This window comes from Lactuca virosa, chromosome 4 (assembly GCF_052849685.1).
Source record: "Lactuca virosa cultivar CGN04683 chromosome 4, Lactuca_virosa_CGN04683_v6, whole genome shotgun sequence".
In the NCBI taxonomy this organism is placed as follows: Eukaryota; Viridiplantae; Streptophyta; class Magnoliopsida; order Asterales; family Asteraceae; genus Lactuca; species Lactuca virosa.
In genome coordinates this window covers 152,161,487-152,177,470 of record NC_136429.1, presented here as the reverse complement: position 1 = coordinate 152,177,470, position 15,984 = coordinate 152,161,487, and the positions used below count along the sequence as shown (strand labels likewise).

The window sequence follows — 15,984 nt, the reverse complement described above, 5'->3', positions numbered from 1 at the left end:
CACTAACTTTATTAAATTAAATGACAATTGTACATTTTGTTGTATTTAATTTCATGATAGTTGCATTTAATTTAATGGTAATTTAATAATAATGAGGGTATTTTGAAAAAAAAATGATTTTTATTTTTTGAAGTAGACTATTATTTTGTGACAAACCAAAAATGAAACATAGACTATTAATTTGGGACGAAGTGAATGATAACCCAACCTCCGTTATTAATTATGCATCACTTAGGTGTTGTTTGTTTTTTCTGAGGTAAAATGTCTGCAGTCTGCGGACCACATATGTAGACCTCTGCAGTAGAAGAGGTGAATCAAACGTCTGCAGTCTGAAAAAAGAAGACTGTTTGTTTTTTTAACATCTGCGGGCTACTAAAATAAACTGAAATCTAAATAAACTGTTTTTTTTAACCTCAAAGTGATTTTTTAATATTTTTATGACTTTGTTATAAATAATTAACGAATCTAGATCAACTTTTATGTATTATTGTATAAAAAATAAAAATTAAAATGCTATGAATTAACGTATATATTTGATAAAAATCAACAACTTTTGTTGCAAAGTTATAACTAAACATTATAATTAGTGATCAAAAAATTTGATACATAAATTGATGGAAATAAACTTCGATTTTTTCAATTAATCCATTAAAAACGTACCATAAATATTTTTTCTCGAGAAATTGACGATATTGTATTAAATAATGTTTTACAAAATTTGGCAAAAAAATATAAGAATATATTATGATTTTTTTTCATATTTATATAAACAACTTCAACGACTATTATTGTAATAAATCTTTATTTATAAATTTGTTAAAAATATCATGTTTGTATCGTCGAACGTTTTTTTTTAATTTTTGTAATTTTTTTTTTCAAATTGTTTATTATTAATAAAGTTGGAAAAAATATAAATTAAAAAAAAACTTAAAAAAAATAAAGATATATATGTTTTTTTAGGCTACAAGATGTCTGAAGATGTTAGAAGACTCTGGTCCACATCTGCGCCAAGAAGAGGGCGCGCAGACATTTTTAGGTCTGCAGTCTTCAAAAAAACAAACAGTCTGCGAAGGCTAATGTCTGCGCGTGGTCTGCACGGCGCAGACAGAAGAGGTCACGCAGATCTGCAGACAAAAAACAAATACTACCTTAGTGTACTATGTACATATTCATGTTTTCATGTGCACAAATATATGTTATAGTAGGGGTGAACATTTGAAATTTTAGATCTGGACCGGCCTCAACAAGTCTGGTTCTAGGTCCACCAATTTTTGTAAAACCAGTCCGGTCCGGTTCGGATCAAATAATCATCCCTACAGTTGTAATAGATAAACTAACTTTTGATAGGACTTCAACAATTGTACCATATGCACCTAAAGTTGTACCGAACCAACGAGTATAATAAACCGGAAAACTCGGACCTGGATCGGCCTCAAAAGGTTCGATCCAAGGTCCACCAATTTCTACCAAACCGGTCTGATTCAAGATTCGGTTCGGTCCAAATATTCACCCTTATGGTATACCGTGTCTAGATGTTAAAAAAAAATGAATTTCATTTGTGTATATGCACATGTTCAAAAAAAAAACATGTGCATATTCAATTGTACATTTTTTTTTCATTTTTTTTATACGACTCTCTTAGACGAGCCATATATAATGCATATACGAAATTTGATGTTACAATCTCATGTCCTTTAGTTCCATACCTCAATTTAATTGCATTGATTTTGCATATATACTTTAGCTAATAGAAAAAAGAAATACCATTACCCTCCATAGATCGTGCTTAGCACAGGCTTCGAACTTTTCACATATATATATATATATATATATATATATATATATATATATATATATATATATATATATATTAGAAAAGTTCGAAGCCCGTGCTAAGCACGATCTATGGAGGGTAATGGTATTTCTTTTTTCTATTTGCTAAAGTATAGTGTGGTAATAACCAAAAGGTGAGAATTTTCTGCTTTACATGCGTGGATTTTCAATGTCAAAGCTTTAATAAGAAAAACAAAATGGAAGCAGGGACGGTTTTAAGGGGTTTCCGGTGTGGCACCGGCAACCCCTAACTTTTCTAGACGCAGTGGAAAATTTTTTATTTTTCGATTTTCTTTTACCTATTTTTCATGTATCGACAACACTTATTCATCCCGGCAACACCTACTATGTATTCTTGCGTCCATCCCTGAAGTTTTATTTTTATCCTAATTCACAACATTAAGTCGAGTACTAACATAATATGTTTAAAATTTCCTCATGAAGTTTTATTTTTATCCTAATTCCCAAATTTGTCTAATTATGTAATTTAATTTAAATAAGAAATGCATAAAAAACAGATTTAATTCTAAATACTAAATATCATCTCATTATTATGTTACTGTAGAAAGTATAAGATTATGAGTTATATAAAACCTCGATGTCGTGTCATGTCATCTTTACTAACTACACTACTTGATAAAGACCATTTAGTATGAATGATACAAAAAAGTAATACTTAGGTGTGTTTTGTAATTGACAAAAAATCTATATTATTGTTTTTTTTAATTCATAAAAACCATAAGGTTATATGTGAATACTACATTTCGATCATACAAAAAAGAAAGATGCTTGTTATAACAAAGCAATCCATTTATAATGTCAAAGTACGCAAATATACATGTTGAAAATAATAAGAGATCAACTATATAAAAATATATGTGCTTTTAACGCAATAAAACCATATAATTAATTTTTTTGCATGAACATGTTGAAAATAATAAGAGATTATTTATATAAAAATGTATGTGCTTTTAACGCAATAAAACCATATAACTAATTTTTTTTGCATAAACATGTTGAAAATAATAAGAGATTAATTATATAAAAATATATGTGCTTTTAACGCAATAAAACCATATAACTAATTTTTTTGCATAAACATGTTGAAAATAATAAGAGATTAACTATAAAATAATAACATTTATACTAAGTTGATATATGAATTTGTAATTATTTTTGAACCGTATTAAAAAATATATATCTATCATAATTATATTATGTAATAGCATCTACATGTGGATTCTGTTTAAATAAAATTTAACTTGATTTTCGATTTAATATTATAATTTAACTTTATAATTGATTAACTTAGAAATTAATTATCTATTGATTTTTTTTTAATTTCGATTAACTGATGTATAAACTATTATTTATAAGTTTATACAATGTGATTTTTCCGGTTAATTAACTAAAAACTACTTATTAAAAAAATTATAATAAAAAATAATTTTTTTTGATACTTTTTATTTAATCTTAACTTCTCGTTTTACATTTACAATATTCGAACTTTTTAAACCATTTTGAAAAATAATACTTGTATATATTTTTTATAAGTTTGTTTTATTTTATTTATGTTTTTAAATTAACATAATATTTAAAACAATAAATAAATATATTATAATAATCAAATTTATTATAACTACTTTTTTAAATTTATGATTTTCTGATTTTTGTTTACACCTAATAATATATTTTAATTTAATAGATTAATTCTATTAAGTTGTAAATTAAAAAGTTAAGAAGATTTTCAACGATATGATTCTTTTTTATAATATAATATGATTATTAATAAGGAAGAAAAACGAAAAATTAATGAAAAAAAAAAAATCCTAAGCGGCATTTGGCATCTGATGGAGGAAAACGTAAAAGATATTTTTGGACGAAGCAATCAAAACAAGAATCCACTAAAGACATGAAACAAACATGTCGATGTCTTTTTTTTTTTTTTTTTTTTTTTTCTTTTTTTTTTAATAGGATTGAATACCCAAAAAAACATGGTGAAACAGCAATAATACATGAGGGAATTTCACTTTTTATTTCCACCCCAAAATCCCATACAGAATGAATCCGATCCGATCCTCATGCACGACCGTTCCCATCACCCTTTATCAATAACTAAACTTTTGTATTATAACCCATAAAAAAAATATAAAAATAAAAATAAAAGAATATGAAATGTCATGCTATCTAAACCAAAGTAATCATGTTTTTACCAAGAAATTTTACCTAAAAGTCAGTAAATTTGAATAGTTGTCTAGTTTCTGTTAAGTTTATTACATTAGGCAATAGGCAATAGGCATTAGGAGTGGAGGAGAGGGGATAAATTGTAAAAAAAAAAAAAAAAAACTACCTCATATCATATCATATGTTTAGTCTTTACAACAATAAGTTACTGTGCAAAAAATCACAAACAGCCTTGAGTCTGTAACAATCCTATTCCTGGGTAAACATACGAACTTATTTGCTTCAATGACTTGACCCAATCTTCAAGAAACACATGCTCTTTAGTTGCTGCACATGTTTTTTGTTTTATAATATAACTGTTAATATCAAAATGCAAAAAAAAAAACATACTTACATTTATTTCTTTATTATATTATATTTTCATTTCTTTGTATTTAAGGTGTAATAAGAAATAAATGAAAGTAGGATGGTAGGTTGGGGTACCTGTAAAGAATAATTTGAGTTCCTTGGAGAAATCTTCAAGTCTTCCCATTACAGGTCTTATACCACAAACTTGTGAGACACAGAATTCCAAATATAAACACTTTTCCGTTATTTGTATAAGTAAAATGCATAGACCCTCTGTTTCTGGCCTCAACTTCTTCCCTTCTTCACATAACTCCCTAACTATTGCAATCCCTTGGTCCTGTGTGTGTGTGTGTGTGTGTGTTCATCATCAAAAACTCAAAACTCATATATATATTTGGAATACAAAAACTGCAGACAGAAGAAGGAAAGCATTATACCTGCAACCCATGTAAGATATCAGGCATTGGCAGATCAGGGAAATGAGCAACATCAACAAACCCCACCTCCTCCGCCCTTTTAGCAGCAGCATCTGCTTGCAAACATAAAAACTTCAAAACATAATACGCAATCTTGTACACCTCTATAGCAGCCATATCAGCATCACAACCATCTGTATTTCCCATTTTGTCCTTCGCCACAACTGCACTCAAAAACCAACCACTTCTACTGTTACTTTCCGGGCCCCGGCTAATAAAAGCTAGCAAACGTATACTCCTTTCCCTCAATTCCACATCCATTTCTTTCATGCTTTTACTCCACAGATTCTCATGTTTTGCCAACATGCAAATCAGCAAAAGGGTATGCTGTGTCTCCTTCAGATCGGTCAAACTTGTTTGACTTTCAGGACGCGCTCGCTTCTTTTTATCAAGAATAGGCGCGAAATTCGGCGTGTTTAGACAATAAGAAATGAAATCCGGTTTTTCTAATATAAAACAAGAAATCACATAATCTAAAGTATCAGAAGCTGAAGGACTGTCTTTTAGAGAGTATATAATCATGGACACCACTGCAAACCCTAGACCCCATATCTTCTCATTTTCTTTTTCATTTTCATTTTCGTCTAGTAATACTCTCAAAGACGAAAAGAATCCCATGTTCACAAGCATCTCTGCGCCTTTTCTTACACGAGCAAACGTTAAAAGAAACTTTAAAATCACAGGGACTGAATTGGAATACTTTTTATCAGGAAGTTTTTTGATGATGTTCTGGACCTTTAGATGCTCCTGGATGATGGGAAACCAGGTTGTGGGTGTCGACAAAGTTTTTATCACCAAATCGATTGTTGACATGGAAAGGGTAAAATGGTCAACGGGTTCGATAAAGTTGCAGAGAATTGGGAGAAGGCGTGAAAAGACGTCTGTAACCTCGGATTCGTTCTTGATTGATTTAAAAGAAGGGGAGTTAATGCAAGAGAGAAGTGACATGAGTAAAAGCTTCAATGGGTTCGAGTCTTTTATTGCTTTTAAACTGGAAGTGATGGTTTTTATTATAAGTATGGAAGATGGGAAAGACTGTTTTCTTTGTATGAATTTGAGAAAATGAAGAAGTAATTCAGCTTGAGCTTCAAGAAAATGAAGGGCGTAATTGGAAGAATCGGTGGATTGGAGTGATGATTCTGTAGCTTCATGGAGAGACTGACATATATGTTCAATACATGAACTAATTAGTCTCTCTGAAAGTCCTCCACCAATATTAGCCTTCCATCTCAGCTGCATCAAGAATAAACATCAAGTTAAATAAAAAGGGCATTCATGTCTTTTCCACGAACAAGAAACTGAGATTATGAGAACTTACATCTTCATCATAGACAGGAAGCATGGTTGTCAATGCCTTCAAAGCTAATAGTTTGGAGTTACTAAGGATCAACATAGAATTCACATCTTTCATATGATACAACATTGTTTCTGCAACTTTTTTCAAGCCTTTCCATTCTGAAACATCCCATAAATCTATTCCTAAATCTTTTTCTACACAGGTGTAGTCAAATAGCAGCACGTTTTTAGCATGAATTGACATGTTTTCAGCTTCTTTGTTTTGATAACTTTCTAGAAATTTGGATTCTAGAAGAAACTGAAACAGTTCTTTGAACAACTTGTGTTCTATCTTTCGACCTTCGAATTCTCCTTGCATGTAGTAATACAGGTCACTCATTATCAAACTCTTAAGTTTCTTCTCTTCCCTACCAAACATAATATGCAGAAAGTGTGCAATTTTAAGCAGGTACTAAATGCAAGAAATAGCAGTGCACTTTCATTTATTTGTGTATTATAGCATCCTAATTCATTTCCTTCTACTACACCATTATACATTCATTTTTTTTTTCTTTTTAATACTTGATGCAATTGAAGAACTAACATTATACTTTCAGTTTTTTTTTCTTATTAATACATTGTACTTTGAAAAGTCAACACAATGAAAGTGAGATGCTATAATAAAGAAATTAATGAAAGTGTGATGTTATTTCTTACATTTAGCCCTTTAAGTTATAAAAAGCTGTTTGGGCTACAGATTCAGTACCTGTAACGTTGTTGCCTATATTGAGATAGCAATTCTGAAAATGCAGGTAGATCATGTAACTGCAATATGAAGAAGAAGATGTTATAAACAACAAATCTGGCTACAAAAGCATAAGGAAAACATGGCAACAACAACTTTAACCCCCAATGAAAAGAAAAAAGATATAAGGTCATATAACTACATAATATGTAGAATGAAACACAAGAAATAGCAACGTACTTCTATTGATTTCTCTACTATGGCATCCTACTTTCCTTTCTTCCTATTACAACATTGTACCTTGAGAATACTACTCAATTATAACAATGTCATCCAAATACAATGCAATGAGTATAGGCTATAATAATACAAAAATAAATGAAAAAAAAAGCTGCTCTTTTTGGCATTTAGCCCTAAATTGTACAATGAAAAAATTGGATATGATAAACCAACCAAATGTGTAAAAAAACACACCTTTCTTCCCAAGTTGCTTAATTTTTCAACTAGTGATGAAGACAAACTTCCTGTGCAATCATTTCTCAAATTCTCAATAGCTTGAACAGAGAACAGAGCAGCAGAAACCTGCCAAAAGTAGCACATTGTAAAGAAACCATCAACAACAAATCATATTTCCAAAAAGTTTTTAGATCTTTCAAGAAAATTATATAAAAATACTCCAAGTTTTTTTTATAAGAGTGTACCTGTGCTTTAAGATACTTGTCATTATCATACTCACAGGAAGCATACGACTTGATGAGGTCACTCAGCACTGAGTTGTTGCACCAAGCAGATAATATGTCTCTAGGGCCACCATGATTATCATCTGGTTTTTCAACATTACTAGATTTGGATAATTCAGAAGCTTTTCTGATGATTTCAGGATGTAATACCTTCTTCTGCAAAAACATCTCAAGTGACATCATTTGCAATATGTCCGCCTGACATTGATATCTGTATGATGATAATAGAGGGTCTGTACTCAAAGTTACAGAGATACAGGTGGACAGCTGACTCCAGAAACTTTCAGACTTCTTCAGATGTTCCACAACATTTATAAACTGAGAAGCTCCTTGCCACAATGCCATCAAGAAATCCACAACATTTAGCAGCATTTTGGGTTGACTGGAAACAACAGGAATCAATCAATTATAGGGTAGAAGTAGAACCTTAAATTAAGGGTGTGTTTGGTTTTGTGGATTGCATCACATTTAGTGGAATGTGACATAATTGGAATTCAAGAATCAAGATTCTACTCTGTGGCATGTTTGGTTGCCAAATGGATGGAATTTGATTCTATCAGAACCATTTAAATCCCATGTTTGACAGACTTCACCATTCCTAGGGGTGGTGGAAGGAATTCAATTCCATTCTTTCATTTTATCTACAAGACCAAAACACCCACCAAGTATAACAACTGGTAAGAGATGTACCTTTTTATCATTTCTGAGGATTTACCAATATACACCACAAGAGTATCAAGCAGATTTTCTCCCTTGGGCCCCAAAGAGCCAGAACCAACTTCTGCTGTATTATCCTTTGAATCAACTATAGCTAGAAGAAAGGCAGGCTGCAATTTGAACAGTTAAACACAGAACAACAGATGAGAAGGTGTAAAGTTTACAAGAATGCAAAAAAAAAAAAAAAAAAAAAATATGCCTATATGCAAGAAATAGCAATGTATTTACACTTATATGTTTATTATAGAATCCTACTTTCATTTTAGAACTTGCAGCATTCTACTTTTGATTTTGGTCTTACAGTCTTATTAAGGCATTATATATTTATACTATCAGTTTTTTTTCTTATTAGGACATTATAGCTGTGAAAATTGGTTTGCATTTTGATTACATTGCTATAATTGGTTTAATTCTTCAAAGAACATTGTTATAATAGGAATAAATGAAAACAGGATGCTATATAATAAACAAATCAATGAAAGTACATTGCCATTTCTTGCATTTGACCCAATAAAATATGCAAGGGTAAACCGCAAGCAGGTTTCAACAACAACAAAAAAAAAAAAAAAAAAAAAAAAGTCAATAAGGCCGGCATCTAGAAAATGTACTAAAATTCTGAGAGAGTGTTAAGTTTGGCATACGGAGTTGTGATAAAAGAATAACCTGGCTTTTTCAAATGTTAAGCATCATCATCAAAGGATGAATATAAAACAGATCATATATTATAAGATACAATAAGTGAGTTGACATGCACACAAAAGTACAAATATATAAAATAAAGTGAGTTGAGAAGAATATCACAGAAAAAGATTAAATAATCTTGTCATGAAACACTGGTTCTTTACATGGAGGCAGAAAAAGTTTAAACACACCTGGTAATATGCTGCTGAAGCGAGCATCTTAAAAGTATTGTCAATAAGATCTTCATTCAAAGGTGATTGCTCACTGATAATCAGAAGGATAGACTTCCTGAAATCTGCAATCTAATAGCAAACAAGCATGTATATACAAGAGATGAAATAGGTATAGCATTTAAAAAAAGAGTGAGCTAAAAAATGAATTTAAAAGTGTTTTACCTGCTTGTCATCTAGACCAAAGCAAGCATTTGCAGACATGTATGGTTGTAAATCATCAGCAGTCAAAAGTAACATGGAGAGAGCACTTACAGCACCAAATTGGATCTTCTGTTTAAGTAATCCATTCGGTTAAAACTTTTTAAAATCAACAACAATATAAACATATAACAATTCAATATAAAGATGTTATTTTGTACTTCCTTACAGGATTCCAGGAGAATGATATCAGAGATATGATAGCTGTAACAACAGGAATTGGCTTGGTTGCAGATGACAACACTGCTTGATGGAAGACTGGATATCCAGGCAAAGCATCCTAGATATACAATAAAAGATCTTAAATTTAAAAAGCACTTTATAGTTTATATCATATTGAGCTTAATTAAATAGCCGGGTGTAGATATTGCAAAAGTACCTTTGAAAGATCAAAAAGCATGCTGAAAATATCCAATACAGAACATATTGCTAGCTGTAGTCCTTCAATTTCCATTACTCCATACATACGGCTAACATAAAGTTTCTGCAAGAATTTTGTTCAGATTGCTGCTTCAGACAAGTAGCTATTGAATTTTGAAGGGCATAAATGGAAATGAAAGCAGACCTCTAAAGCTGGTGTTGTTATACAAACAATGCGAAAGAGAGCACTGTGGACTGAAGAATCACAAAGCAACAAATCACGAACAATATCTCCCATTTTTGGGGAGTGTGAAATTGATAAAATGCATGTCTTCACAAATTCAAGCACCTACAAGAACAAATGAAAACAAAATCAAGAATTCCCACTTTTCAACTTGCATTATACATGTCAATTCATATAGACATATACCTTTAATGTCACCTTCCATCGAAAATGTCTCACTTTGTATTTCCAGTACTCATGATTAACAAGAACATACTGAATGCAGAAAATAACAAGAGCCAATAGGAAGTCATTTTCTATTCCCTTCTCCAATAGCTGAATCGTGAACTCCAGCACTGACAAGTGAAACCATGGAATTAAGAATACTGAATGTAAAATTTTAAAAAAATGTTTTATCATCAATAAAAAAGAATACTGAAGTAAAAATTAGCATACCTGATACAGCAAGTGGAAAGGAACTGTCATTATGCTCGCAGTCAATAAGAAGCAATTTAGCAAGTCTTCCAGAAAGCAACCACGAGCCACTGAAGCAACAAAAGAAAATTTTACAACAATGTAACTTAAAAGAGAGAGAGAGAGAGAGAGAGAGAGAGAGAGAGAAAGAGAGATTAAGTTATACAAAGGCCACCCTATATTGGGTTTAATAATATTTCCTGGAAAAACTTTAAAGAACACCGAAAAATCCCAAGTAAATGCACCTTGATAATGCATCTGAATCACTGCTAAAAGGATTCATCTTTAAAGCAACATCAAATATATTGGTCTTCAGAACAGTTGGAATGACACGAGATGGGCAGCTGCAAGCAAGAAAAGATAAATTGATATTTAATGTTTCAAATATTCAATGGGGGTATTTCGGTCTTTTAATAATTCAACAGCTAACCATTTTAACATCATAGCAAGAATGTTAACACCCATTGACATCATTAGTGCTCCACTACGGTTAGGAGAAAGATTCTTGATTAAGGTACATATGATCTCTGCCACATTTAACCTGCATATAACATTGCTTATAAATCACAAACATAAAAAAACAAATAAATGAAAAAAAAAAAAAACGAAAAACAGAACATTTGAAAATCACTATGTACCCAGTTATGTCTTTTCCATGGAATGTATCACCAATGCTCATCAGGGAATAACACACATCCTGTAGATAAAACACTTTTTAACAATTTATAAGGGTATATTTGGAAAATTACTGAATCTGCCATATAGATTACCTTGTTAAAAGTGACTAGTCGGCTAAACAAACCAAGGGTAGCAAGAACTTCCTCAGAGCCATCTGGATACATCTCTTGTGCCACACGCAAAAGAAGCACTAGCACTCGAGATTGTGTGAACTACATGAAAATCAATGCAAAACTTAGCAAAGAAAGTAAAATTACAGTACCCAATTGCTAAAAAAATGAAAACAAGAAAGCATATAATGTTCACCTCCCATCGTACAAGGGCACTGTTGTCATTTATGAATTTTAAAACATGACCTCTTGTATTCCCCGGTATCTCCAAACCTTCAAGTCCAGGAACAGACATTGGCAACCGTGTCTCCACAATTCTTGAATTATTGTCATATTCAAGGTTGGCTCTTAGGTCAACCAAAGTTGACAATCCAACAGATTTGTCAAGAAACTTATACCTGTACACAGGTTAAAAGGACATATAACATGTAAATGTAAATTCTCAAACTTTAAATAACAAGTGTATAACACAAAAAGAACTGTATCATGTTGTACTCACACACATTCTGCAGGCCAAGCTCCTTCAGAGAGAGCTGATAATAAGTAAATAAGTTCCACAGTTCTGAAAGGAAATTCGCCTTCTAAGTTATAAAGCAGACACCGAACTGGTCCATCTATGAAACTGTCTCTATCCCAGAACTGAACACAAAGTGACTCCTGTATACCATTTATGGTCAAAGAAGTCAAACAAACTTACAATGGAAAGAAAACAGTTGGCAATTAATCAACAACATAAAGAATAAATGAATAAAAATCCAAACCTCTCCCTGATAAATTTCTCCAAGAATGTTCAATATCAATTTCAGATTATTGTCCTCTAACTACAACATATACGTCACCATTAATAAATATGCATTGGACAAAAAAGTCTATGTTGGTTAACCAAAAGAATGCATATGTAAACAGTTACCTGAAGACTGATTTCATAGGATGCTATGAATGCAGAGACAAAAGTCCTCAAGACACTACGAGAACCAGCAATTGGGCCCTAATTTTAAATTAAGGTGAAGTTGATTAATTACTATAAAACTCAAGATATTAAGAAAGTTCAAGAATGGCAAATGGGGCACCTCTGAATCTTTCAAGAGATCACTGTGAAGAATTTCATCAAAATAAGATAAAGATGCAGCTCCAAAAGCTTGGCGAACATAACCCACATGATCAATTTCCTGTAACATAAAACCAAAGTATTGTTTACATTTTATGAGATGCAAAATGGTAATATATATGAGAGAAAATATTTGGAAACAAGTGGTACCATAAGCACATCATGTTCTTGTTTGTCTGGAAGAGATGAAATGAGACATAGAAACACTGCCCATGTTAAAATTAATGGCCCTGATTCTTTCGTCTCAAATGCATCAAAGGTGGAAATAATGGCATCCACTTCTTGAATATCACTCACAGTTAAAGAAATATTCCCCTCCCTGAAAGGGGTCTCATCATGGATCATTTGGAGAAGATTTTCCAGGTAAAGGGTTTCTATAAGAATAAGCAACAGCTGTACTTTAGCATGATATATAGATTGCACAGCTTCAGTTGATATTGCCAGTTTCCCAAAGTTACATGCCCCAGATATCATCCTCTGCATTGAATTATTGAGTTATTAACCAGAAAAGAAACGTATGATAAAACAAAAAGAATTTATATACCTGATAAAGCAAACACAAATTCTTCCACTGTTTTCCATCGCATGTACAAAATGATTCATAATAAGCAAGAAAAAGAATGTCCAACACCAAATTGTCTTCAATAAGCATCTCCTCAGCCCACAAGGAGAATACATCCACATCCTGCAAAACAGTCAAAGACTTAACTTTGACCGAATTGAAGCTTTGAAGTTAATGATATATTGAAAATGAGTTTACCATGCTTTCAGGATAAGTGGTAGACAATAAACTCTCGATAACAGATAACAATTTGTTTTCCAATCCATCAGAAATCAACCTCTGCGTGATTTCCTTCAAACTTTGATCTTCTTTTGAGCCATCTTCAGCATACACTGAACCAAAAATTGTAAGCCAAATGAGGAGGAGAACAAAACAAGGAGTTAAGAAAATGAGAATTATGAACTTACAGGATAGCATGAAAATTTGGCGAATACACTTCAACACGCATTGTCGTTCAATGTAGTACTGAAGCATAGCTTTCTTGAAAGTAGGAAGGAAAGAAGAAAATCAGGCATACAAAAGTCAAAGTGTTGCTTATTAGATTTATGTGTAGATGTGTCACGAATGACTTTGAACTTAAAAAGATAACATGAAGAAGAAGGAACTAACCAAATGAAGTGGCTCAAGGGCTACAAGATCAGATGTGTCACGTTCACATGATCTTTCAACAAGTATATAAGATTGCACTTCATCCAAGCACTGCAACAAATGTGAATTCAGATCATTTTCACATCAAATTCGAACTACAAATTAATATTGGATGTGAGCTCTGAAGTGTAATAATAGGATAAAAGATAGTTGCAAACGTGTATTGTTTTTATCTTTTATTTGTTCGCGAAGGCATATGGCATGCCACATATATAATGCATCCACACATCCATGATGCCTGCTCGATTCATATTTCTAGTAAATGTTGTCAACACATACTCTTACAAACTACCATGAAGTTAGAACCAAATTTGTAATTTTGACAATACTTACACGTTGCAAACCTCTATTTTTGGTGATTAACATTTGACAAACAGTGCAAAAATATGGTCTTTTTCTTCCCATCCATTGTGAAATTGTAGATGTTGGTACCTTAAATCCCATTTGCTACTCCAATAAGACTATGATCCCAAATCCAAATAGTGAATGATTATTGTTCAACTTGAGAATTCATGATTATGGCCTTCTTGCCTCTAGGAATCAAATCCCCGTGATTATAGTATTTCTCTAACCAATGCCAAAAGGCTAATTACCATTAATGCCCAGCCTTTACACTAACAAGATACTTTGGTTATGCATTCTCTAAACAAGAAAAAAAGCTACTGATGAAGATTTTCATCCCAAAAGAATATTGGTTGACAGATTTTGCATATTTTATAGAATAACAGCAATGTGTCTTATCAAGAGAATCAATCATCTTGGTTCTAGAAGCAATCATCACTAGGATCATAGATCCATCTCGTTCTTATTTGATTGGGATGATGATGCCAACTAATTGGCTGTGTCATCTATTAAGCTTCTGCTGTGTTCGTTTTTATGTCAGCAGAAAGTGTAATATGCAATTACATGTGCACCTACCATGGATTCCCGTCAATTTCTAAACACAAATTTTACGATTTTTTAACCACAGACAGAATCTCATCAGCTTATTCTAAATTTAAGAAAATTCCCCTAGGTAATTTTGATACAGCGTACAATTCATAAGTATGAACATACAAAAAACAATTAAAAGGATAATGTAGCCAACTGAACTGACCAATGAGGAACTAATTTTCGTTGCCAATTCTTTTAATCTTGGCTGTATGGTTAACTGGTGAGAGCCGATTTGAAGTTGTTGGGAATCCAACGCCTCTCTCGATTTCTGATTGGGTGGCTTGAATAGAGAGACAGAGCCCAATAACCATGAGTGGTTTACTTTCAACTTATTCACCTGCAAGTCCACATTTTAATTCCAAGATACACGACCTAATGAAATGAATTACATGGATTTCAAGAAATTCAGGATTGAAAACAAAATGTGTATAATACCAGAGAAATTGGGAGTTCGGATGATGGGGAAAGGTTTTCGAGTTCTGTCAGTAAGTCGGTAAAGGGATCCCACCATAGCGAGGCGTCGACGGACTTCGTCGTCGCCATTGGAGTTAGCTTGAAGCTTGAATTAACGATCTCTTGTGGGGGAAAACCCTAGGGGTTTAAAAGAAGGTTTATGTGAAGGAGTAGCCCGCGCTTTCGTGCCAATTTTAGGATATGGTTTGTTCTGACAATGGCCCTTCATGTTTGGGATTTCTTGCAAAAGTAACCATGAAAAAAAAAAACCTCGTAAATTGGTTTTACCTCCGGTATTCACCGATTCACATGGATGTTATTTGGTACGGAACCAAATAAGCCTCAAACTAAGAACCAAAAACTGGACCGAATACTACTATTTTGTTCCAACCGTTTTCGGTTTGGTTTGGTTCTATTAAGAAAATCTAAGAAGGTGTTCGGAAACGAAATCGAACCGACTGGACCGGAACCGAAAAAACTAAAAACCGAATAAGCCTTAATTCTTCAACTGATGTTATAAGGTCAGTTGGAGGTTCCTACGAATGAACAGGTACTCAAAATGTTTGATGAGATGGGTTATCAACCTCTAATTTCACTTGTGAGTAGCTTCAAGAAGTCCAGTCTTCCATGGATATGGAATTTTTTCTTTGGAATCACACTTCGATGTTTGACTGGAAGGATTTTTGGTCTCGACAAGGAAAAACTTCAATTATATTCGGTTATGGTCAGTATCTATTATGGTATGAATGTTGACTATGCTTCGTTGTTATGGGTTGGGCTTTCTTCGTCTGTCAAGCACTCCAAGAAGACAACTGAGATATCCAGTACTCGATTTTGGAGTCTCATTTTGCATGAAGTTTACATTCAGCGGGGTATTCAAGTTCCTGAAGATGCTGAGGTTTCTCAATTCTTACATCTTCACATTCCCAAGTTTGCTATTGATGACCCAGTTATTTTTCCTGATGTTGGACGAATTCCTGATACAATGCTCAATTTGGTGTCACC

At 32.5% G+C, this 15,984-nt stretch overlaps 1 protein-coding gene across 1 annotated transcript; it reads right to left on the bottom strand.

Annotated features, from left to right (window-relative positions):
- Positions 1–4,170: 4,170 nt before the first annotated feature.
- On the bottom strand, positions 4,171–15,137 carry LOC145107555 (nucleoporin (DUF3414)). The gene is made up of 31 exons (XM_079044459.1): positions 14,962–15,137; positions 14,690–14,863; positions 13,555–13,644; positions 13,353–13,425; positions 13,144–13,277; positions 12,928–13,068; positions 12,534–12,860; positions 12,346–12,444; positions 12,186–12,263; positions 12,037–12,096; positions 11,775–11,932; positions 11,472–11,673; positions 11,258–11,377; positions 11,126–11,184; positions 10,918–11,028; positions 10,733–10,831; positions 10,470–10,558; positions 10,221–10,369; positions 9,996–10,139; positions 9,810–9,914; positions 9,600–9,710; positions 9,395–9,502; positions 9,191–9,301; positions 8,292–8,428; positions 7,563–7,983; positions 7,336–7,443; positions 6,883–6,941; positions 6,160–6,544; positions 4,803–6,074; positions 4,501–4,702; positions 4,171–4,344 (listed from the first exon to the last, which is right to left on the bottom strand). Exons 1-31 carry the CDS (start codon positions 15,067–15,069, stop codon positions 4,238–4,240), a joined length of 5,541 nt encoding a protein of 1,846 aa, XP_078900585.1. The 5' UTR covers positions 15,070–15,137; the 3' UTR covers positions 4,171–4,237.
- Positions 15,138–15,984: the final 847 nt, after the last annotated feature.